Source organism: Dermochelys coriacea, chromosome 4 (genome assembly GCF_009764565.3).
Source record: "Dermochelys coriacea isolate rDerCor1 chromosome 4, rDerCor1.pri.v4, whole genome shotgun sequence".
NCBI classification, from domain to species: domain Eukaryota; kingdom Metazoa; phylum Chordata; order Testudines; family Dermochelyidae; genus Dermochelys; species Dermochelys coriacea.
The window spans coordinates 77265895-77291586 of NC_050071.1; the positions used below are offsets into that span (position 1 = coordinate 77265895).

General features: G+C 43.3%; 1 protein-coding gene across 5 annotated transcripts in view; it reads left to right on the top strand.

Annotated features, from left to right (window-relative positions):
* Positions 1–3607: 3607 nt before the first annotated feature.
* NEIL3 (nei like DNA glycosylase 3) overlaps positions 3608–25692 on the top strand; it is a 44879-nt gene continuing 22794 nt past the window's right edge. The window contains exons 1-3 of one of the 5 annotated variants that reach the window (XM_043513492.1): positions 3608–3942; positions 13883–14007; positions 24562–24696. In XM_043513492.1, coding sequence (XP_043369427.1) covers positions 3754–3942; positions 13883–14007; positions 24562–24696 — 449 coding nt within the window. In that variant the 5' untranslated portion in view covers positions 3608–3753. Of the gene's footprint in view, positions 3943–13882; positions 14008–14140; positions 14260–24542; positions 24697–25692 lie in introns of those variants that run through there. The other 4 variants (XM_043513493.1, XM_038399552.2, XM_043513495.1 and 1 more) reach the window with 4 other exon arrangements.

Consider the following 25692-nt stretch of genomic DNA (forward strand, 5'->3'; position numbering starts at 1 on the left):
TGGGGGGAATTACATTTTGATTAGCAAGTAAATGGGAGCTGCTGGTCTCAATATTTTTTAAGATGCTTGAATATGAATTTAGGAACCCAACTTTTTTTTGTGTGTAAATCTTGGCTGGAGCCCCAAAGTAGGGTGCATGGAAAACAGAGAGAGAGAGGAGGGCGGGAGCGGGGGGGGGGGGGGGGTGTGGTTGAGATTCACACATTGAACATTGGTGGTTGCTTCCTCTGGCTAGTGAGTTTAATTCTTTGGTCAATAATTGGCAATTTGTCAAGCCTTGTTTTTTCAAGTAGAAATTAATCTCAATAGTTTCTGAATTAGCATGTTTATTAAACAACCAACTATAGATATACATAGCTATGTATACAACATCATACACTTTTTAATTTTCTGGGCAACATGTTGTATGATTTATTTATAGGGGATATTTTTTATCTTTAGTTGGGCTTTGTATAATATCTGACTATGATATAATGCTGCCTACAATGGCTACGTAACCTTGAAGTAAAAGAAAACAGACAGCATAACAAAGTTATCCATATGCTATCTTTTCTGACCTGCTTCTTTTGGAAAGTACTGTACTTAGTAATTTATTCAAGCATCCTTAGAAAATTATAGGAATATGCAGGGGTGTGGAGAGGGTCAACAAGTCTCCTAAGGTATGCACAAATGCATGAGCAGTGTTGCCTTGTGTTTAGCATAGAGGACTAGAAATCAGAATTCTTTAGTTCTGTTCCCGGTTCTTGTGCCAGGTCACATACAGTCCAAATCATGTTAATAGTTTCTAAAGTATATTTTCCCTTAGTGATTATTAAAACATATGTGAGATGATCATGAGATTGCCAGGGATTTTTTTTTAAAAAATACACATTTAAAGTTTGCCTGTCAACACTCTTGATTTGGCTATGAAATTCGCCTTTCCATGCAGGTGTCTCATCTTCTTTTCAGAGGGCCCTGAGATTGTGTGGATAAACACGTGCAATAGCAATGCTTATGTAACCATTCAGGGATTTGTGTGATAATATCTGGGAATCATTATTTAGGATACACCATTACAATGAAAATAGGAAAGAATTCATGAGAGAGCCACAGGATTGGGGGGAGGGGGCAAAGAAATGATGTGTTAGGTCAGTAGCTCCAGTCCTTTTTTCTGGAAGCTTTCATTGTGATAGATCAGCAAAATGCCTGTATGGATGCGCCTTCCTCACCATGTCCCACTACAGTTTCTACCTTTTCTCATACTGATGGGGGCCAAGACCCAAAAGTTGGATGCTGGCTGACATGAAGTTCTGGTGATGGGAAATTCAGATCCTGCATTTTGGTTTGTTCCTTTACAGACACAGAGCATTTAAGACATTTGGACGCTGGCCTAGATTCCAGCTGGGGCTGAGGGTATGCAGACTGGGTTAGGCTCAGGTTTGGGGTTGAAGCCTATTAGGCCCCTTCATGGGTGATAGGGATGGAGGGATAGGGATTCCATTTGGTCCCTGTGCTCAGATCCAGGGAAGGAAGCCATCTTTGACCATTGCACAAAGATTAGGGTTGCCAGGTGTCCGGTTTTAGACTGGAATGCCCATTCAAAAAGGGACCCTGGTGGCTCCAATCAGCACCGCTGACTGGGTGGTTAAAAGTCTGGTCGGCAGCGCAGCAGGGCTAAAGAAGGCTCCCTGCCTGCCATGGCTTCATGTCAGCAACATGTCACCCCTCCGGCTCCTACGCATGGGGTAACTAGAGGGCTCTGCATGCTGCCCCTCCCCAAGCACTGGCTCTGCAGTTCCCATTGGCTGGGAACCATGGACAATGGGAGCTGCGGGGGTGGTGCCTGCAGATGGGGCAGCACGCAGAGCCACCTGACTATGCCTCCATGTAGGAGCCAGAAGGGGACATGCTGCTGCTTCCAGTTATCACCACCTGCAGCCTGCAACCCTGGCCCCCTCTCCATGCCCAACCCTCCCTGCCCCAGCCCTGATCCCCCTCCCACCCTCTGAGCCCCTCAGTCCTAGCCAGGAGCACTCTCCTGCACCCCAAACCCCTCATCCCCAGCCCCACCCCAGAGCGTGCACCCCCAGCTGGAGCCCTCACCCCCCTGCCCCAGACCTGATCCCCCTCCTGCCATCTGAATCTCTCAGCTCTAGACCGGACCCCCCTCCTGCATTCCAACCCTCTCATCCTCAGCCCCACCCCAGAACCCACATCCCCAGGTGGAGCCCTCACCTCCCTGCACCCCAACCGCCTCCTACACACAAACCCCTCATCCCCAGCTCCACCCTAGAGTCCGCACCCCAAGGTAGAGCCCTCACCTACCCTAGCACCCCAATACCCTGCCCCATGAAAATCAATACCTGGTTTACCATGGTGCCAGAAGGGGCCCCAGCTAGCCCAATCCCCCAGCAGGAAAGCTGAACCCTTCTTCCCCTGCACCATCCTAGACCTCCCCTTCTGAGCCCAAAACACCTTCACCTGGATCCCCTGCAGAGTCCCATTGCCCCTGCACGTGGAACCTCCCCCCCCATGAGCTTCTGTGCATCCAGATCTCCCACTGAGCCACCCGCATCCAGATTACCCCACAGAGAACTCTCTTACCCTGACCTGGATCCCCCCACACTAAGTCTCTCTGTACTTGGATCTTGCTGCCAGCCTGAGACTGTTCAACCACACCTAGTGCACCTGGCACAGGGGGGCAGGGCCCCAGGGTGTTTCTGGTGCAGGCCTGGCCCTTGCACTATGTCAGGGTCAGGTGTAGCCTCACTGCTGAATCCCTGTCCCAGAGTGGGGTGGGGAGAGGCTGCAGGGTAATCTCCCACCTCCATGCAACCAGTAGCCTGTGCTCCCCACTGCCATGTTGCAGCCTCCACATTTATTTATTGACACATAAAATTTGCAGAATTTTAAAATATTGCGCACCGAATTTTTAATTTTTTGGTGCAGAGTCCCCTCAGGAATATGGGGTACTGTGCGGCTGTGGTGGTGGGACTGTGAGGAAGGTGGTGGGCAGTGGGGAGGTCTATGGGTGGGGGGTGCTGGGCGAGCGGTGCGATGTGCAAGGTGCTGTGCAGTCGTGGTGGGAGGCCAGTGTCGGGGAGGTCTCTGGGAGGGGTGTGGGCTGGGCATAGAGCTCTGTGGTGGAGGTCTCTGGGCCAGGGGGCGCTGGGCATAAGGGTGGGGCACTGGGCAGGGGGGCAGTGGGGGTGCTTGCCTGTCCTCAAGGGGAAGGGGCCTGCTGGCAGCACAGGGAGGGGCAGGCCAGTGGGTGGCTGGGGGCTGCTGGTTTGTAAACAGTGCCCTCCTGCTCGGCTGCCCAGAGCCGGGCTGTTCCCGCCACGCCCTGCCTCACTGCCCCCCAGCCCGCCCTCCATGCTGGAGACTGCCCATCCTACTCCTTGGGGGCCCACAAATATGTTTAGTGCCAGGTCCACAAAAACTTAATCGGGCCCTGATGAGCACGAGGGAGGGGGTGGGCGGCGTGAGAGCGGGGGGGGGCATGGAGTGAGCAGGGGGTGGGGACGCGGAGGAGGGGCGGGGCGAGGGTGTTTGGCCTGGGGCAAGTAGAAAGTTGGGCCGTTCCCTAACACAGACAGGGGATGCGGCTGCGTGAGTCCCCTCTAGCTCCTGGCCACAGAGGGGGCGGGCGGGCGCCCAGCTTGGCCCCGCCCCCGCCCCAGTCCTAGGCCGCGGCCCTCCTCCGCCGCCTGCGGGGCGCTGCGGAGACAGGGGCGGGGCAGCCACCGAGCGGGAGATTTGAGCGGCTCCGGGATGGTGGAAGGTCCCGGCTGCGCCCTGCACGGGGAGAGGATCCGGGCCCGGGTGCGCCGGGGCCAGGCAGTGCGGGGCGTGCGGGGCCGCGCGCTGCTGCCGGCCCGGCCCGCGGCCCCGGGCCCCGCCGCCTGCACCGGGGCGAGCAGCGGCTGCGGCGGGAGCAGCTCGGGCGGCGTGCGCCAGACGGTAACAGCTGCCCTAGAGCGGGAGGGGCGGGACAGCTGCTCGGCCCCCCACGCGGGAGGCGGCAACCCCACGCCAGGGTGCAAAGGGGGCTGGTGGGGGCGACCCCCGGCTGAGCCCCGCATCGTGGGAGCAGCTAAAAGGGGGAGCGACGCGATGTTTATAGACGTGCGGGGCGAGCTCTTGCCAATCCCTCCGGCCCCCTATGTAAATAAAGTACAGCGGGAGAGGCTGTCCCTTGCTGCCCTGGTGCATGGCTCTGGCGCTTTTCAGTGTCCTCATTGACTTCCTTTGACTCTTTCCAGCGCCGAGCCCAAGCGCTGGGCATTTTACGACACATAACGTACACAACTGTACACAAGTTTCTGAATTGTGTCAAGGAATGCTGAGCCTTGTTGCAAGGTGCAGGACGTGCTGCTCCCTGGCACTTGAGGAGAATCTATGGTGCTTATGCAAGAAAGACTGATTTCATCCCCCAAGTTTCAGAGTAGCAGCCGTGTTAGTCTGTATTCGCAAAAAGAAAAGGAGTACTTGTGGCACCTTAGAGACTAACAAATTTATTAGAGCATAAGCTTTCGTGAGCTACAGCTCACTTCATCGGATGCATTTGGTGGAAAAAACAGAGGAGAGATTTATATACACACACACACAGAGAACATGAAACAATGGGTTTATCATACACACTGTAAGGAGAGTGATCACTTAAGATAAGCCATCACCAACAGCAGGGGGGGGAAAGGAGGAAAACCTTCCATGGTGACAAGCAAGGTAGGCTAATTCCAGCAGTTAACAAGAATATCAGAGGAACAGTGGGGGGTGGGGTGGGAGGGAGAAATACCATGGGGAAATAGTTTTACTTTGTGTAATGACTCATCCATTCCCAGGCTCTATTCAAGCCTAAGTTAATTGTATCCAGTTTGCAAATTAATTCCAATTCAGCAGTCTCTCGTTGGAGTCTGTTTTTGAAGCTTTTTTGTTGAAGTATAGCCACTCTTAGGTCTGTGATCGAGTGACCAGAGAGATTGAAGTGTTCTCCAACTGGTTTTTGAATGTTATAATTCTTGACGTCTGATTTGTGTCCATTCATTCTCTTACGTAGAGACTGTCCAGTTTGGCCAATGTACATGGCAGAGGGGCATTGCTGGCACATGATGGCATCTATCACATTGGTAGATGCGCAGGTGAACGAGCCTCTGATAGTGTGGCTGATGTGATTAGGCCCTATGATGGTATCCCCTGAATAGATATGTGGACAGAGTTGGCAACGGGCTTTGTTGCAAGGATAGGTTCCTGGGTTAGTGGTTCTGTTGTGTGGTGTGTGGTTCCTGGTGAGTATTTGCTTCAGATTGGGGGGCTGTCTGTAAGCAAGGACTGGTCTGTCTCCCAAGATCTGAGAGAGCGATGGCTCGTCCTTCAGGATAGGTTGTAGATCCTTGATGATGCGTTGGAGAGGTTTTAGTTGGGGGCTGAAGGTGATGGCTAGTGGCGTTCTGTTATTTTCTTTGTTGGGCCTGTCCTGTAGTAGGTGACTTCTGGGTACTCTTCTGGCTCTGTCAGTCTGTTTCTTCACTTCAGCAGGTGGGTATTGTAGTTGTAGGAATGCATGATAGAGATCTTGTAGGTGTTTGTCTCTGTCTGAGGGGTTGGAGCAAATGCGGTTATATCGTAGCGCTTGGCTGTAGACAATGGATCGAGTGGTATGATCTGGATGAAAGCTAGAGGCATGTAGGTAGGAATAGCGGTCAGTAGGTTTCCGATATAGGGTGGTGTTTATGTGACCATCGCTTATTAGCACCGTAGTGTCCAGGAAGTGGATCTCTTGTGTGGACTGGTCCAGGCTGAGGTTGATGGTGGGATGGAAATTGTTGAAAGCATGGTGGAATTCCTCAAGAGCTTCTTTTCCATGGGTCCAGATGATGAAGATGTCATCAATGTAGCGCAAGTAGAGTAGGGGCATTAGGGGACGAGAGCTGAGGAAGCGTTGTTCTAAGTCAGCCATAAAAATGTTGGCATACTGTGGGGCCATGCGGGTACCCATTGCAGTGCCGCTGATTTGATACATTGTCACCAAATGTGAAATAGTTATGGGTCAGGACAAAGTCACAAAGTTCTGCCACCAGGTTAGCCGTGACAGTATCGGGGATACTGTTCCTGACGGCTTGTAGTCCATCTTTGTGTGGAATATTGGTGTAGAGGGCTTCTACATCCATAGTGGCTAGGATGGTGTTTTTAGGAAGATCACCAATGGACTGTAGTTTCCTCAGGAAATCGGTGGTGTCTCGAAGATAGCTGGGAGTGCTGGTAACGAAGGGCCTGAGGAGGGAGTCTACATAGCCAGACAATCCTGCTGTCAGGGTGCCAATGCCTGAGATGATGGGGCGTCCAGGATTTCCAGGTTTATGGATCTTGGGTAGCAGATAGAATACCCCAGGTCGGGGCTCCAAGGGTGTGTCTGTGCGGATTTGTTCTTGTGCTTTTTCAGGGAGTTTCTTGAGCAAATGCTGTAGTTTCTTTTGGTAACTCTCAGTGGGATCAGAGGGTAATGGCTTGTAGAAAGTGGTGTTGGAGAGCTGCTTAGTAGCCTCTTGTTCATACTCCGACCTATTCATGATGACGACAGCACCTCCTTTGTCAGCCTTTTTGATTATGATGTCAGAGTTGTTTCTGAGGCTGTGGATGGCACTGTGTTCTGCATGGCTGAGGTTATGGGGTAAGCGATGCTGCTTTTCCACAATTTCAGCTCGTGCACGTCGGCGGAAGCAGTCTATGTAGAAATCCAGGCTGCTGTTTCGACCTTCAGGAGGAGTCCACCCAGAATCCTTCTTTTTGTAGTGTTGGCAGGAAGGTCTCTGTGGGTTAATATGTTGGTCAGAGGTGTGTTGGAAATATTCCTTGAGTCTGAGACGTCGAAAATAGGATTCTAGGTCACCACAGAACTGTATCATGTTCGTGGGGGTGGAGGGGCAAAAGGAGAGGCCCCGAGATAGGACAGATTCTTCTGCTGGGCTAAGAGTATAGTTGGATAGATTAACAATATTGCTGGGTGGGTTATGGGAACCATTGTTGTGGCCCCTTGTGGCATATAGTAGTTTAGATAGCTTAGTGTCCTTTTTCTTTTGTAGAGAAGCAAAGTGTGTTTTGTAAATGGCTTGTCTAGTTTTTGTAAAGTCCAGCCACGAGGAAGTTTGTGTGGAAGGTTGGCTCTTTATGAGAGTATCCAGTTTTGAGAGCTCATTCTTAATCTTTCCCTGTTTGCTGTAGAGGATGTTGATCAGGTGGTTCCGCAGTTTCCTTGAGAGTGTGTGGCACAAGCTGTCAGCATAGTCTGTGTGGTATGTAGATTGTAATGGATTTTTTACCTTCAGTCCTTTCGGTATGATGTCCATCTGTTTGCATTTGGAGAGGAAGATGATGTCTGTCTGTATCTGTGCGAGTTTTTTCATGAAGTTGACAGATTTCCACTCTATACGGCTAAATTCATCCCCCAAGTGTAAATCTTCTCTATGGCTCCTCCAAACAGGAATTGTTTTAATAGCGCCCTCCATCTGTCTTTGGGCACAGAAAAGAAAAAGCATTGCAACATTGTCATCTTTCAAGTAGGCTGATACAAGGACTAATTCTTTCGCTGCTTCCCCACTAAATACAGTCAGGGTAAAGTTTTCAAAAGTACATGTTCATTTTCAAAAGAGAGTTAGGCACTTAAAGGGCCAGATTCTTAAAAGAGTTCGGGCACCTGAAGATGCAGAGAGGCTCTAGTGAGGTTTTAAAAAGTGCCTATACCCCTGATGGCCCATTAAAATTATTTCAGTGGGAATTACATTCCTAGGTGTTTTTTGAAAATTCCACTAGGTGCCTATCTGCATCTTTAGGTACCTAAATACTTTTCAAAATCTTGCCCTATGTACCTAAATCCTTTAAAAATGAACGTCAGGCTCCTAAGCCACTTAGTCACTTTTGAAAACTATACCTTCTCTGTTTAATGCTAGGAAACCAGATTAAGTGGACTTAATTTTAAATAAATGTTGAGAAGGCATTTGTTGTAATACTGTGCTGTATCTGATATAAAGGTTTTACACCCATACAAGTGATGCAGTTGACATTCCTTTTAAGCTTTGAAAGAATGCAAGAGAGCTTTACTAGATTTGTAAAAATTCTCTTGTAGTTTTGGGGATGATAAAATGTGCCTGACTGATCTGAACTTCAAGCAAGATCATTAGTGTAGCTGACATACTTTGCTTCTGCAAAAATCATTGCAGAGTTAACTACAGCAGAGGTTTCTGGCAGTTGTTTGAGATTTTTCACATATATTTTTTTTTAATCAGTGTACCATAATATATTCTTGTCATCAATATAATAAATCAGCCACAGCAAATCTGATGAATTTGAAGAGAGAGAGCAGGAGAAACATGAACCCGTGTAGGAAATAATGAAGGAAATCTTTTCAAGTCACTTTTTTGTCTAATGAAAAAGATGGCAATTGTTTTAATATCATTTGAGTTCAGGAAACCTACAAGGAAAATCGTAGAAGTTGTTGCTGGCATTGGTTGCTTTTTAATTATATAGGGTTCAGAAGTGTACAATATAAAGCCTAGAAGGAGAATGATACACATTAGCCCAAAGAAAAGGAATTTTTACTTCCAGAATTACTTAGTTTTTTTAAAAAAACACATTAACTAGACAAACTACCATATATACTCATTCATTAGCCTATTCGTTTATAATCCGACCCCCCACGATGGTTAGGTAAAAATAGCAAAAACTGTATGACCCTTTCATAAGCCAACCCTATATTTCAGGGGTTGGCAAACTTTGGCTCCTGGCCCGTTAGGGTAAGCCGCTAGCGGGCCTGGACGTTTTGTTTACCTGGCGCATTCACAGGCAGAACGCTCCAGGTAAACAAAACGTCCCGACCTACCAGCGGCTTACCCTGACGGGCCGGGAGCCAAAGTTTTCTGACCCCTGCTATATTTTAAAAGCTGGCATCACAAGAAACACTCAAAAGTTTTGCTAGAATTATTTTAATGTAATCTAATGAAAAACCTGCTGTTCTAATAATAACAGAACAAATATGTATTCCCCTTCAAAATTACAGTCAATATTTAAAATCAGTAAATGGATATTTAAAACAAGTAACTTAGAACAATATGAGAGTTTAAAAAAGCTTAAAATCCTTCAAAGTCTGAATCAGTCTCTGATTCACCAAACAGTTCATTAAACTCAGCTTTGGTCACAGCTGTACCTGCATTGTCATCGTAGATGTCGGCCGTGTCGTTTTCAGACTCTGATTCCCTCTCATCATCAGCCTCTGTTGTGTCATCATCAAATATGGTATCTTCTGATCCATTGACTGCATTGCTGATACAGCATTTCCTAAATGATTTTTCTATCATTTCTGAGGGAATGGACACCCACGCGTCCTTGATCCACTGGGCCACCAGATTGATTTCAGGCTTCATAAGGTTCCCGCTTTTTGTCAACTTCGCCATGCCTAAGCACATCCATTCATACCACATTTTGCGTAGCCTGTTTTTAAAGGGTTTGTTCAGGCAGACATCAAGCAGTTGTAGAACTGAAGTTAAGCCTCCAGGTATTACAGCCAAAGTAGTTTTCATACTTTTGGCCACATTTTTCACCTCATCCATCTTGTGTGCCCTGAACATATCCCAAATGAGCATTGCAGGTTTCTTGAAAAGTGCTCCTGGTCTCTTATTCCACACTTTTTCTAGCCATTCAATAGTCCCACTTTCATCCATCCATCCCTTTTCGTGTGCACATACAATGACATCAGCAGAAAATTTTGTGTCTTTTAATAATAACAGGAGGAAGCTTTGATCCATTTGCCAAACATGATAAAAGCACTGTAGAATGGATTTTTTTCATGGCCAGTGGTTTTAATTAAAGCTATTTTTTTCACCAACACTGTTTACCGTTCTGTTGCTCAGGAGATCGAATGTCATTGGTGTTTCGTCCATATTTCCTATTTGTGCCAATTCAAATGCATATTCTTTTTGATATTTTATAATAAACCTTTGGAAAGATTCAATTTTTTTTTCTCCCAGATCTCTTGGCAGCTGTTGCGCTATCTTTGTTCGCTGACGAAGACGGACCATGATGGTTCACAAAGCGAGTACACTAACCCGCTAATGCAACAAACATTGATGACTTTACTGATTTGTATTTGTCATCGTTTGACATTTGCAGAGCATGCAGACAAATTCCAGTTCTAGTGACAATGTATCCATTTTGTCGACATTCAAAAACCCAATTATTGAGATCTTTCTCTAGCTCAGGAAATGAAGTGCACCTCGTTGGACATTTTTTCTTGCTTCTTGGCATGTCTTTTGGTGTTTTATTTTTTCGCCATTCTCTTACTTGCTTCTCATTGACACAGAATTCACGAGCAGCGGTGCAATTATTGTTTGCCTCTGCATGTTCAATAGCTTTACATTTGAATGCTGTGTGATAAGCAGACCTTTTTCTTTTGATCTCACCATTGTTCATTTTAAATACTAGTATGAAAATAGATAATTATTGTAGTTATAGATTTTGTAGGACTTTATATAGGAATGCCACCTGCTTTATCACTGTCAAATTATTATTGTTCTTTGTTTATTTCAAAGCAGCCTGGTAGATTGGCATGTCTGTGGGGCTAACAGGCTATTTCAATTTTATTAGCAATTCCATCAATTCTACACATTATATTTTCATATTGGCTTGAGTCTTATTAGGTCCATTGGTAGAAATGCATGAAGAGATCAAATTACACAGTAGCGGACTGACACCAATGCTATAGTACTATCGTTCATTGTATTTTTCTGATTGGCTTGTAAGGCATAGCATTTTGTGAAATACATGGGTCAAATGTTATGCAGATCTGCAGCACTGCTCTTTTAGTATTTCTTTCAAGCCAATCTAGTCCACTAAACAAAGCCTTTGCAACTTTACAAGGCTGCAGTATTGGCATTAGTAAATAGGTCAGCAAACTTTGGCTCCCAACCCGTCAGGGTAAGCCACTGGTGGGTCGGAACATTTTGTTTACTTGGAGCATCTGCAGGCATGGAGCCCCTCAGCTCCCTGTGGCCACAGTTTGTCGTTCCCAGCCAGTGGGAGCTGCGGGAAGTGGGTGCACTTCCCACAGCTCCCATTGGCTGGGAATGGTGAACCGCGGCCACAGAGAGCTGAGGGGCTCCATGCTTGCAGACGCTCCAAGTAAACAAAATGACAGTGTATTAGATATTAGATTAAAATGATCAAATTTTGGTGTAGACCCATTTATAAACTGACCCCTGCTCTTTGATGCATCATTTTTTTACCAAAAATATTCGGCTTATGAATGAGCATATATTTAACCAAATAAAGAATGGGGTATCTGCTTTCCACGTACTCAGTATGTAATATCTCTGCTAATTTTTACCCATTTTTGTTGCCAATATAAAACTATTCAACAGCATACAACTTGTGGGGCTTGTGGGATTTTTTTTGTAGAAAAAGATGTTAAAATATACATGAGCAGGTCTGGTTAATGAGATGTGAAGATTCAGTACTCCATTCCTGATTGCTGAGTTGGGTTTTTTTGTCAGTTTCTGCACAAGTGTGGCAAACTTGGTGCTTCCCTTATGTTCTAAGCAACGGTAAAGTCACAGAAGGATTTTTTCTTATGTCTGATATGTAAGCCTACACACAGATTAATGTTTTGCCATAACTCTGTATTAAGGTTCCACAGCAGTGCTCTTGCCCACAACTTTAAAAAGAATGTAGTGCAGGAGCTCATGTAATCAATTAATTCTTATAACCTTCTGGTTTTAGAACTTAAATAGTATTTTTACTTTTTGAATAAATTATGTTTTCATGAGTTTAGCAAAGGGCAAAAGTAGTAACAGTCATATTCTCAGCTGGTGAAATTCATCTCAGGATGAATTTTCCCTCTGGGCAGAGGACCATCACAAGGTCTGTTCTCCACGTAGTCCTTGTGATGGTCCTCTGCTTCATGGCCCATGTAAGGACTTAAGTGGGGCATAAAGGGCCTCTGCTTTGGGAAGAATGGAAGGCCTTATCTAAACACAGAAGTTGAAATGGTTTAATTTAAATCCTTTAAAAAACCCATATAATTGAACCTTTTTTTTTTGTGTGGAAACTCTTGTTCTGGTGAAACTGATTGCTAATTGACTTAAGATAAGCTATAATTAACTTTGCATATCTCCAAATAAGTATCTATACAGGGATTTGCGTAGGCTTAAATATAATGTTTTAAAAATCACACCTTGAGACTGATTCAACAGTCTCATAGGCAAAGGCTCATACATTTTCTTTTTTTCTTTTCCCTTTGTCAACAGGCAAAGTGATATTGAATATAATAAACAATGGGCTATCCAACTTATTTTGACTGAATAGGTACTTTTATAATTAGGAATACTAAGTTACTGGATAATCTATATATAACTTAGTTATTTCACAAAGTTATTCAAAAGGAAAAGATAGTGAGAAATAACAGTCTTGGTCCTGTTAATAACTCATAATTTTGACACTTCTGTACATATCTCAAAAATAGAGAAATGATTTTAAAATAGTATGGCAAATGAATTGACTAAAAATGTCAGCTAAAAATCAACTAAAAATGTTAATTGCTTTAACAGAATATTTTTTTGTTAATAAGGAGCAATTGTATCAGACTGACAAAATAGCTAGTCATGTAAGGCAGCAAAATGTAGCTCTAATTGTGTATTCTTTATACAGACTTGAAGATTTGCCTCAGACCTGTGTCATAACTGTTCACTGGGGCTTCTGTCTGTTAAGAATGGAAAAATGTTAATTTTCTCATAGTAGCACTGGCTTTAGAGATTTTGCAACAATGATGATAGAAGACCTGGATATTTGTGAATTACAAAGGTGGCTTTGAAACTGGTATGGTTATGCTAATGCTTGATCCATACACCAAAACATAAGCTCTGGAATGCTGTCACTAAAAAGTAGTTCCCTAGGCCAAATTAATCATTAGTGTAAGTACTTATGACTCCATTTGAATAAATGGAGTAACACGTACTATGTGAGTAGTGAATTTTTTACTCCGATCTTTTAAAATGATCCATTCCCTTCATTCCTTCATCAGTGTTCCCTTCCCAACACCTTTTTTTTCTAGCTGTTGAAAATCTGATCTTTGAAAAGAAAGGTACTCCTGTGGGGCAATATGCAGATTTTTGCTGGACAACAAGAAGTTTCATCTAGTACACAGAACATATATCAGCACTGTCAGTGGCTCCAATCAGAGGCATTTTGAAAAGGTTTTTGCTTTTAAAATACCAAAAAATGGTATCACACACTTTCTTCAACAAAAAGAAAAGGAGTACTTGTGGCACCTTAGAGACTAACAAATTTATTAGAGCATAAGCTTTCGTGAGCTACAGCTCACACGAAAGCTTATGCTCTAATAAATTTGTTAGTCTCTAAGGTGCCACAAGTACTCCTTTTCTTTTTGCGAATACAGACTAACACGGCTGCTACTCTGAAACCTTTCTTCAACAAAATACCCTTCTCAGTACTCCTGAATGGCATTGGTGATCTGGCAGGACACTCTGTAAGTGTCTGTTAGAGATTTAAGGTGACATCTTATCTGTCAAATTATGTTTTTATACAAATAATGAATTACTTACCTTTTTTCTAGGATAATATTTTCTGGAAACCAACAGGGCAGAGTAAAATGGGCCAGTGTTTGATGGCCTTGGTTACACTGAATAGCAGCTTACTTTGCAAGTAGTCCCATTGATTTCAGTGGGATGGTTGGAGGAATAAGATTGTACTCAGTATGATTAAGGGTGGCAGATTTTGTCTGTATAGTTGGGTATTAATTGATAACTGCAAAATTTTGATATTGGCTCTAGGACTGTTTCTTTCCTTAACCTTTTTTGTGTGTGTGTGTGTGTGTGTGTGTGTGTGAATTTATTTTCAGAATGCTGTGACTGGGAATAAAACCTCCTGTCAGGATTTCCTGAGATTGCTGAAAGGATGTGTGTACACTGGTGTAGAAACTCTGGGGAAGGAGCTTTTTATGTATTTTGGACAGAAAGCATTGAGGTAAGAGAAATTACAGTATTCCCTCCTTATGTATTCTCTAACCATGTACATTTTCAGGGTTTTTTTTTCTCAATACTATCATTTTCAATTATGTGAAAGTTAATTAGTATTGTAGAGAAACTTCTCTATGCAGTTTGTATCTAGGTGCTGGATATACTAGACAGATGACAGTGTGATTCTGCTTTTCCCTCGTGAAAGGAGGTGGTAATGATAACATCACAACCTACTGCTTTATTCTCCTGAAAGCAGAGGGTAAGTGCCACTTTATTTCATGAATTGTTTTAGGTATTTCTTAAATAAAATATTCTTAATGAAACTGCAGTTTGTTGTAGGCCGAGCTGGTAGCAGTGCCTAGAGTTACAGCTGCCTAACACTTTCATTATTAGCCCCATTTTCAGTTGCTTATAACTGCCAAACTTTAACTCTGTGGGCTGAAATTGTGCATTCTAGGTGTCTGTCTCAGGGCTGATGTTTTTCTGGAAAGTTTAAGTGAAAACAATTCAGTCATTTCTGAGAATGAGGTTAGGGAGAAATAGGTAGCTTCACCAATGTTAGACACTTGCTGATAAAATCTTAGAACATTCCATGTGCAGTGCTGATGCTCTGCTGCACAGAGCTCTCTTCAAGCCAAATGTACTGAGCAGGCCCCAAGCCTTCTACATGGTAGGCGCAGAGCTAGAACTGTGGATGGGAACAGGCATTCAATAACAAACACTCCCGCAACTCTTCAGTCTAGGGGAAATTACTAGAAGGAGATCATTAGCTCTAGGTTCAGCTCTTCTGCTGACTGGGATGTTTAATTTTGTGCACTTCACAACCCTTATTACTGAGCCAAACCTCAGGCAGGCAAGTATTGTTTCCTAATTTTATAAATGAAGGAACTGAGAGGTTGTACAAGGTCACTTCTGGCAGTGCTAGGAATAGAACCCAGGGTTCATCCACTTAGCCATACTTCCTTTAAGAATGAATGCATCAAATATATATGCCTGCCTGTGATATCTAAGCATTAGACCACACTCCCTGCCAGCCACAAGAATAGAATTAGGATTTCCAATTTCATAAGAAAATAAGAACGACCATATTGGTCCATCTACCCAGTATCCTGTCTTCCAGCAGTGGCCAATGCCAGGTGCCCCAGAGGTAATGAACAGAACAGGTAATCATCAAGTGATCCATTCCCTGTCACCCATTCCCAGCTTCTGGCAAACAGAGGCTTGAGACACCATCCCTGCCTATCCTGGCTAATAGCCATTGATGGTTGGACCTATCCTCCATGAACTTACCTAGTTTTCTTTTTTTTAACCCTGTTATAGTCTTGGCCTTTACGACTCTGGCAAGGAGTTCCACAGGTTGACTGTGCGTTGTGTGAAGAAATACTTCCTTTTGTTTGTTTTAAACCTGCTGCCTATTAATTTCATTTCTCCACACCAGTCATGATTTGATAATCTCTATCATATCCCTCCTTCGTCATTTCTTTTCTAAGATGAAAAGTCCCAGTTTTATTAATCTCTCCTTGTACAGAACCCTGATAATTTTTGTTGCCCTTTTCTGAACCTTTTCCAGTTCCAGTATATCTTTTTTGAGATGGGGCAACCACATCTGCATACAGTATTCAAGATGTGGACATACCATGGATTTATGTAGAGGCAATCTGATATTTTCTGTTTTATTATCTATCCCTTTCTTAATGATTCCCAACATTCTGTTCGCTTTTTGAACTGCTGTGCACATTGAGTGGATGCTTTCAAAGAACTATCCACAATGACTCCAATATCTATTTCTTGAGAGTTGTAACAGCTAATTTAGTCCCCATCAATTTATATGTATAGTTGGGATTATGTTTTCCAATGTGCATTACTTTGCATTTATCAACATTGAATTTCTTCTGCTATTTTTGTTGTCCAGTCATCCAGTTTTGTGAGATCCTTTTGTAGCTCTTCGCAGTCTGCTTGGGACTTAACTATCTTGAGTAGTTTTGTATCATGTGCAAATTTTGCCACCTCACTGTTTACCCCTTTTTCCAGATAGTCTATGAATATGTTGAATGGGACTGGTCCTAGACCCCTGGGAGACACCACTATTTACCTCTCTCCATTCTGAAAACTGACCATTTATTCCTACTCTCTGTACCCTATGTTTTTAACCAGTTACCAGTCCATGAGAGGACCTTTGCTTTTATCCCATGACAGCTTACTTTGCTTAAGAGTCTTTGGTGAGGGACCTTGTCAAAGGCTTTCTGATAATCTAAGTACTCTATATCCAATGGACATTGTCCACATGCTTGTTGACTCCCTCAAAGAATTCTAGTAGATTGGTGAGGCATGATTTCCTTTTACAAAAACCATGTTGACTCTTTCCCAACAAATTATGTTCATCTACGTGTCTGACAATTTTGTTCTTTACTATAGGTTCAACTAGTTTGCGCGGTACTGAAGTCAGGCTTACCAGCCTGTAATTGCTGGGATCACCTCTGGAACCCTTTTTAAAAATTGCTGTCACATTGGCAAGCATGTCACATTCTCTTCTAGTGGCTGGTCCACATGCAAGGCAACAGAATACTGTTGCTCCCGCTTCTCTTTTAGTTCAAGTGGTTGAGTTCTGTGCTGTGGATTTAAAGGTCTTGGGTTCCACCCATACTGATCACTGATAGAATTTCTGTTGATTCAGTTTGCTTTAAAAAAAATCACACACCTAGAAAATGACATACAAAAACATTAAAAAGAATATTAAGGTGGTAAAGCACTCAAAAGTTAGGAAATAAATGACAGAATTGTGATTGTCCATATAAACTGGACAGTGATGAGGCAGAACGTTGTAAGAAGAGAGAGAATATTTTCTTGTGGCAAAGTCTGAGAGTTGGCAGAGCTGGGTTCTAGTCCTTGCTTTGCTCCAGACTTTCTATTTGATGTTAGGCGAGACTGGATGATATTACACATGCACAAGGAGGTCAAATCAAGCTCTCATAATCAATATTAATTCTGGTACTTCTTAAATGATGAGTGTTTGTCTTTGCATTCTTAACATTCCTTTTGTGTGTAATAACCAAATACGCTATGGTATTCCCATGGGATGGTAACCAAAATGAGCCCACCCAATTATTTAAAAAAAGTCTTCCACAGACTTCACAGCATAAAAGTAAGACTTCTAAAATTGGTAACACTTACATGACATTTGTTGTAATTTTCTAAACTTTAATGGTTTGCTCATAATCAATATACTAAAGAGTCTAAAAATACTTTATGTAGATAACTCCCAAATCCATTCAAATAGTGGCTACTCAGCACCTCTGAAACTTGGGCTCATACTGTCTAAGGATCTAATTATAGTTCTCCCTGTTTCCAGTGTAGCATGCAGTATGTGTATTGCAAATGTCTACTGCAATGCACATGAAATGTGTCAAACCTAAACTAAAATGTTTGGGGTGACTCATTTGAAAATCAAGCAGAAAACCTAGTTTATATGGTTTGTAGTGTAATATAAACAGCTAGAGTTCTCAGATATTTAACATTAACTAAAATTTTCTTTGTCAACAATACCATTTTGCAAAAGTTATTTTCATTGTATGCCCATTAAAAAAGAGAGAGTATGTGCCCTCGTAGTATAAGAATACAATCCTATGGCACTGCAGGATTTTAAGTAATCTTAATTTTTAAACTACCTTTTAAAATTAGTTACTGAAAGTATGTGATAAAAGCTTTAAGTATAACAACAATTAAAATTATGTAGATGCTTCGTTTAACCCCATCTGTTACTTTTGAATCTTAGTCTGAAAACTAAAGGATATCTAACACTGGAAACTGATGTCCCTTGTTGTGGGTTTTTTTTTTTTTTTTTTTTTTTTTTTTTAAATATTGGTCCACTCAATCACATCACTAACTGCTCTGTAATGCCTTTATAAATTGCACCTATGAAATTCATCCTGAAGTGGGCAGGCAGACATTTCTTATTACCATGGAAAAATGACCTTAAAATTGTTCTCTTAAAGGTAGACTGTGTACAGCTCTATCACAAATGAGTGTGCAAGGGAGGAGCTGGGAAGGGCCCAAGGAAACACTTGCTCTTTGGCCAAGAGCCAACCACTGTAGATTTCTGTCTCCCTGGTAACATCACTTCAGGGAAAAGGAAGATCTGGCCATGAAATCCTCTATGCTGATTGAATGACTTATAGATGAATGAGGTACATCATGGATAACAATTAGCACATGAGGGAAATTCATTTTTTGCTGAATTTGTGATCCACCTATCACTGATAAATGGGACGGTACAATCCACTTCCTGATTAATGAACAATAATGTCAGGGAATAATTCTTTTGAGAAATTTCTTTCATCTGAGGGTATGTCTACACTACGAAATTAGGTCAAATTTATAAAGTCAGTTTTGTAGAAAGCATTTTTATATAGCCGAGTGTGTGTGTCCCCACACAAATGCTCTAAGTGCATGTAGTCGGCGAACTGTGTCCACAGTACCAAGGCAACTGTCGGATTCCGGAGCTTTCCACTGTGGGTAGCTATCCCACAGTTCCTGCAGTCTCTGCCAACCATTTGAATTCTGGGTAGAAATCCCAGTGCCTGATGGGGCTAAAAATTGTCGAGTGATTCTGGGTACATATTGTCAGGCCCCCGTTCCCTCCCTCCATAAAAGCAAGGGCAGACAATCATTTTGCGCCTTTTTTCTTGAGTTACCTGTGCAGACGCCAAACCACGGCAAGCATGGAACCCGCTCAGCTAACTGTCACCGTATGCCTCCTGGGTGCTGGTAGACGTGGTACTGCATTGCTACACAGCAGCAGTTTATTGCCTTTTGGCAGGAGACAGTGCAGTAAGACTGGTAGCCGTCGTCGACGTAGTCCTGGGTGCTCTTTTAACCGGGCACCTGGGCAAACATGGGAGTGACTCAGCCAGGTCATTTCCCTTGTTTCGTCTTATGGTGATTGAGTCCTACCGGCAGTGCACTGCCTTTTAATCTGCAGCTAGCAGAAGACGATGGCCAGTAGTGATACTGCACCGTCTTCTGCCGAGCACCCAGGAGGTGACGATGGCTAGCGGTCATACTGCACAGTCTGCTGCCAGCATGATGTATAAAGATAGATGAAGTGGCTCAAAACAAGAAATAGACCATATTTTTTTTTTTGTATTCATTTTCTCCTCCCTCCCTCCCACTGTGAAATCAACGGCCTGCTACACCCAGTTTTGAGTTCTATCCTTGAGGTTTTGACTTCTATCCTTGAGGCGGCCATTCAGTTTCTCGCAAAGCCATCTCCTTTGTTGATTTTAATTCCCTGTAAACCATGTCGTCAGTTGCGACTCCCTCCGTCAGGGCAACAGCAGATAATCGTTCCAGCCTTTTGTCTGTGCAGACGCCATACCACGGCAAGCATGGAGCCTGCTCAGATCACTTTGGCAATTAGGAGCACATTAAACACCACACGCATTATCCAGCAGTATATGCAGCACCAGAACCTGGCAAAGTGAAACCGGGCGAGTAGGCGACATCAGCGCGGTGATGAGGACATGGACACAGACTTCTCTCAAAGCACGGGCTCTGCCAATGTGGGCATCATGGTACTAATGGGGCAGGTTCATGCGGTGGAACGCCGATTCTGGGCTCGGGAAACAAGCACAGACTGGTGGGACCGCATAGTGTTGCAGGTCTGGGATGATTCCCAGTGGCTGTGAAACTTTCGCATGCATAAGGGCCCTTTCATGGAACTTTGTGACTTGCTTTCCCCTGCCCTGAGGCACAAGAATACCAAGATGAGAGCAGCCCTCACAGTTGAGAAGCGAGTGGCAATAGCCCTGTGGAAACTTGCAATGCCAGACAGCTACCGGTCAGTCGGGAATCAATTTGGAGTGGGCAAATCTACTGTGGGGGCTGCTGTGATGCAAGTAGCCAACGCAATCAAAGATCTGCTGATATCACGGGTAGTGACCCTGGGAAATGTGCAGGTCATAGTGGATGGCTTTGCTGCAATGGAATTCCCTAACTGTGGTGAGGCCATAGACTGAACCCGTATCCCTATCTTGGCACCGGAGCACGAAGCCAGCGAGTACATAAACCGCAAGGGGTACTTTTCAATAGTGCTGCAAGCACTGGTGGATCACAAGGGACCTTTTACCAACATCAACGTGGGATGGCTAGGAAAGGTACATGATGCTCACATCTTCAGGAACTCTTGTCTGTTTCAAAAGCTGCATGAAGGGACTTTCTTCCCAGACCAGAAAATAACATTTGGGGATGTTGAAATGCCTATAGTTATCCTTGGGGACCCAGCCTACCCCTTAATGCCATGGCTCATGAAGCCATACATAGGCAGCCTGGAGAGTAGTCAGGAGCTGTTCAACTACAGGCTAAGCAAGTGCAGAATGGTGGTAGAATGTGCATTTGGATGTTTAAAAGCGCGCTGGCGCAGTTTACAGACTCGGTTAGACCTCAGCGAAACCAATATTCCCACTGTTATTACTGCTTGCTGTGCGCTCCACAATATCTCTGAGAGTAAGGGGGAGACGTTTATGGCGGGGTGGGAGGTTGAGGCAAATCGCCTGGCTGCTGGTTACACACAGCCAGACACCAGGACAGTTAGAAGAGCACAGGAGGGTGCGGTGCACATCAGAGAAGCTTTGAAAACCAGTTTCATGACTGGCCAGGCTACGGTGTGAAAGTTCTGTTTGTTGTTCCTTGATGAAACCCCCCACCCCTTGGTTCACTCTACTTCCTTGTAAGCTAACCACCCTCCCCACTTCCCTTCGATCACCGCTTGCAGAGGCCATAAAGTCATTGTTGCTTCACATTCTTGCATTCTTTATTAATTCATCACACAAATAGGGGGATAACTACCAAGGTAGCCCAGGAGGGGTAGTGGGGGAGGGAAGGACAAGGCCACACAGCAGTTTAAAAGTTTAAAACTTATTGAATGCCAGCCTTCTGTTACTTGGGCAATCCTCTGAGGTGGAGTGTCTGGGTGGCCGGAGGCCCCCCCCACCGCGTTCTTGGGCATCTGGGTGAGGAGGCTATGGAACTTGGGGAGGAGGGCGGTTTGTTACACAGGGGCTATAGCGGCGGTCTGTGCTCCTGCTGTCTTTCCTGCCTTTTCCTGTCTTTCCACATGCTGGAGCATATTAGTTTGATCCTCCAGCAACCTCAGCATTGAATCCTGCCTCCTCTCATCATGCTGCCGCCACCTTTCAGCTTCAGCCTTCTCTTCAGCCCGCCACCTCTCCTCCCAATCATTTTGTGCTTTCCTGCACTCTGACATTGTCTGCCTCCATGCATTCGTCTGTGCTCTGTCAGTGTGGGAGAAGAGCATGAGCTCAGAGAACATTTCATCGCAAGTGCGTTTTTTTTCGCCTTCTAATCTTCTCCAGCCTCTGGGAAGGAGAAGATCCTGTGATCTTTGAAACACATGCAGCTGGTGGAGGAAAAAAAAAAAGGGACAGTGGTATTTGAAAAGACACATTTTATAGAACAAAGGGTACACTCTTTTACGGTAAACCTTGCTGTTAACATTACATACATAGCACATGTGCTTTCATTACAACGTCGCATTTTGCTTTCCCCCCCCCCCCCGCGTGGCTAACGGCGGGGAACATTTCTGTTCAGCCATATGCAAACAGCCCAGCAGGAACAGGCACCTCTGAATGTCCCCTTAAGAAAAGCACCCTATTTCAACCAGGTGACCATGAATGATATCAATCTCCTGAGGATAATACAGAGAGATAAGGAACGGATGTTGTTTGAACGCCAGCAAACATACACTGCAATTCTTTGTTCTACAATGATTCCCGAGTATGTGCTACTGGCCTGCAGTGGTAAAGTATCCTACCATAGTGGATGGAATAAGGCTGCCCTCCCCAGAAACCTTTTGCAAAGGCTTTGGGAGTATATCCAGGAGAGCCACGAATGCCAGGGCAAATTAATCATTAAACATGCTGTCTTTTAATCCTTGTATAATATTTTAAAAGGTACACTCACCAGAGGTCCCTTCTCCGCCTGGTGGGTCCGGGAGGCAACCTTGGGTGGGTTTGGGGGGTACTGGGTCCAGGTCCCGGGTGAGAAACAGTTCCTGGCTGTCGGAAAAACCAGTTTCTCCGCTTGTTTGCTGTGAGCTATGTACAACCTCCTCATCATCCTCTTCCTCGTCCCCAAAACCTGCTTCCGTGTTGCCTCCATCTCCATTGAAGGAGTCAAACAACACGGCTGGGGTAATGGTGGCTGAACACCCTAAAATGGCATGCAGCTCATCATAGAAGTGGCATATTTGGAGCTCTGACCTGGAGCAGTCGTTCGCCTTTCTGGTAGACTTGCCTCAGCTCCTTAAGTTTCATGCAGCACTGCTTCGGGTCCCTGTTATGGCCTCTGTCTTTCATGCCCTGGGAGATTTTCACAAATGTTTTGGCATTTTGAAAATTGGAACGTAATTCTGATAGCATGTATTCCTCTCCCCATACAGGGATCAGATCCCATACCTCCCATTCGGTCCATGCTGGAGCTCTTTTGCGATTCTGGGACTCCATCAGGGTCACCTCTGCTGATGAGCTCTTCAGGGTCACCTCTGCTGATGAGCTCTGCATGGTCACCTGCAGCTTGCCACGCTTTTTAACATTTAGAGCTTTTTAACACTAGCTGTCATCAGACAGCAGAACCAAGATTTCAGTTAAAGTAGCTTCCATCCTACTTTATCCTTAATTAAAATGACAAAAATGCTAGTTTTCATTGTTTCAGCACATCAGGGATAATGAGGCACACTGGAGTGGAATTTGTAAAGTTCTTAAGGCTTTTAATAGAAAAGAAATTTATGCATAGAAGTGATTGTGAAATATTTTATTACTGTAGCTATAACTGAGAAGTAGTTATGACAGCTAATCATTGTGATGGTAGTGTACCTTTAAACAGGGCACTGGGCGAGTGAGTGAGACACTTAATTGCAAACATGCACATTATTTTTTTTCTTATTAAGAACTTTTGGGAAATGTTAAATGCATTTATGATTGATAGCACGACAGAGTTTAAAGCCTACATTTAAAAAAATCCCCAAAACTGCTTAATCTTGTGCAATGCTATAATATCGCACCGCGATATTATATTGTATTAGATTAGATTAGATTATGCTATATAATAAGCATATAGCAGTAACAGCAACTTCCAAAATAGTTATATTTATTAACTTAATTCAATTCAACTGAATGGTAAGAAAAAGCTTCTAAAAGACACAATATACTTCTTGAAAATCAGTTTACAATATTGCTCTTCTTTTGGATTTGTAATCAATTACTAACAATGTAGTTTGTCAATATTTATTAATTGATACACTGTAGCCTTTAAGTTAACTGTAAATATTTTTTTAAAACCATCCTTCCAGTACTTATGGAAAAATAAGAGTAAACAGATGTGTGGCATTACAGGGGACGGATTAAAAACAAATAGATGTTTGAGATGCTGTCTTTGTTCTGTCATGTGACAGGCCTCCCCACTCTTCCCCCCCGCCCCGGTCTGTTGTTCATCTCCTAAACCACAAAATAATTAACCTTCCTCTGGAAAAAAAAATACGTTTTTAAAGGAGAAGCTTAGAAATAAGACTTCCCTTTGAGAACTTGGGGTATATAAGATATGTTTGGATTAATTTTAATCAGGGCTGCAAATCAAATTTACTTGTCATTTGCTCAATACACTGATACCAAGTAGAATATTGCATCAAATTCAAGATCTCTGTCCTTATCTGTGGGCTGGCTTAAGACTGAAATTTCTCAAATGTCATCACTTCACATTTTTTGTGCCTTCAGGTCTTCAACCTCACCTTAACTAATAAACACCAACACTTATTTTTAAATAATAATTTTTAAGAATTTTAAAAACCTAAACAATCTTTGCTCTGACGAGAGGTGGGGAAAAAGAAAGAACCAGCTACCACACAGGACAGATGCTAGTCATATTGTTTTGAGGACAACTGGAAGGTGCTCGATATGGTGAAAGTTATGGTAGTGAAATAGCTGGCAATTTTGTCTTCTATATTGGATCATTTCCACTTGGCAGAAGAAGAGCTGACGATAGAATATTCTTTGAGAAGAACACTGTTCTTGTTTTAGTGAGTCTTAATTTTAAAATGAGTCCGCAAAAAAGAAAACAAGTGTATTTTTTCCCATCGTCCCTGGACTTGCTTGAACTTCCCTGGAGGAGCCTGCCTGGGGCTGTAAGAGGGCAGAAGTACAGGTGAAGAAACTCCCAGGATGCTGCACTGTATTATGGTTGCACAAACATGTTTCAAATTTAAATCATTAACTGAATGATTGGTTATATAAAGATCTAATAAAGTCACTATATACTTGAGTGCATCTTAGTTGCTAGTAAATACAGTCCTTTGTGGGAGGAAAGAGAGACCATGTAAACAAGCACTTCATGTCACCCTGTTGCTGCTAATGATAAGAATTATTTTATATACTTAGTGAATTTAATTGCCAATTAAATTAAATTAAATTGCCAAGCTAGAAAATAGACTAACATGCCTGGGAGTGTTGTTAAGATGCAGATTATTTTTTTCAGAAATGCGTTTCTCGCCTAGGGTTCACTTTGGCATGAACGGTTCCATGTACATTAATCCAACTGCAAGCAAAGACCGAAATGGAGCACCACCAATTCTGGAAATACAGCTTACTGATGATATGGTGTGTTTCTTTGATGCAACAGTAGAACTGAGGTAAAGTAAAAATTAAAGCATTTCTTCAGTGTTCAATCTGTGTTCCTTTTATAAAAATAAGGTTTTCACCATATAGTTGAGAAAAGATTATTTTGCATTTATATAGTGGTTTTCATCTGAGAATTTCAAAGCACTTAATAAAAATTAATTAAATATGCCTCCCAGCTTTAAAGAAGGTAAGTATACCTCATTAAAGCTCCCAATGTCCTTACTGGGTATGTAAGTAGTTTTAATTACTTTGTGTACACATAACTGAGGTACAGAAAGTGACTTGCTTAAGGCCATCTAGAGAGTCAACAGCAGATTGGGATTCAAACCCATGACTCCTGATTCTGCTTCCTGCTCTAACAACTGAATGTGCTACCTGTATTTTGCCCTTTAAACTCCCGCTTCTGCAATCAAATTTAGTGGACTTCTGCTTCCGCATCGATCTGATTGCATGGTGAGGGTCTGGGCCTTTAATGGTTACTGTATATTTCCTAAAAAGAAAAGGAGTACTGGTGGCACCTTAGAGACTAACAAATTTATTAGAGCATAAGCTTTCGTGAGCTACAGCTCACTTCATCGGAATGCATCCGATGAAGTGAGCTGTAGCTCACGAAAGCTTATGCTCTAATAAATTTGTTAGTCTCTAAGGTGCCACCACTACTCCTTTTCTTTTTGCGAATACAGACTAACACGGCTGCTACTCTGAAACCTGTATATTTCCTATACTTAGAAGTAGATGGTATGTTTTATCTTGTGCTTCAATATTTCAGAATCTATCTGTCCCAAAAAAATGTAGGCAGGTATTTTTTAGCAGTGCTTGTGACACGTTTTGGGGCATATTCCCAGCCATTGGCACTGTTCTTCTAACCTGTGTGGAAGCTGTAGAGGAATAGCATCTTTGTGAGGTTGTTCTGTAGAGCACTGTGAAGCTTTCAGATGAAAGGTGCTGTATAAATTCAAGGTGATTTTAATATATGTATTTTCTATTCTAGAATATGCCTTAAATAT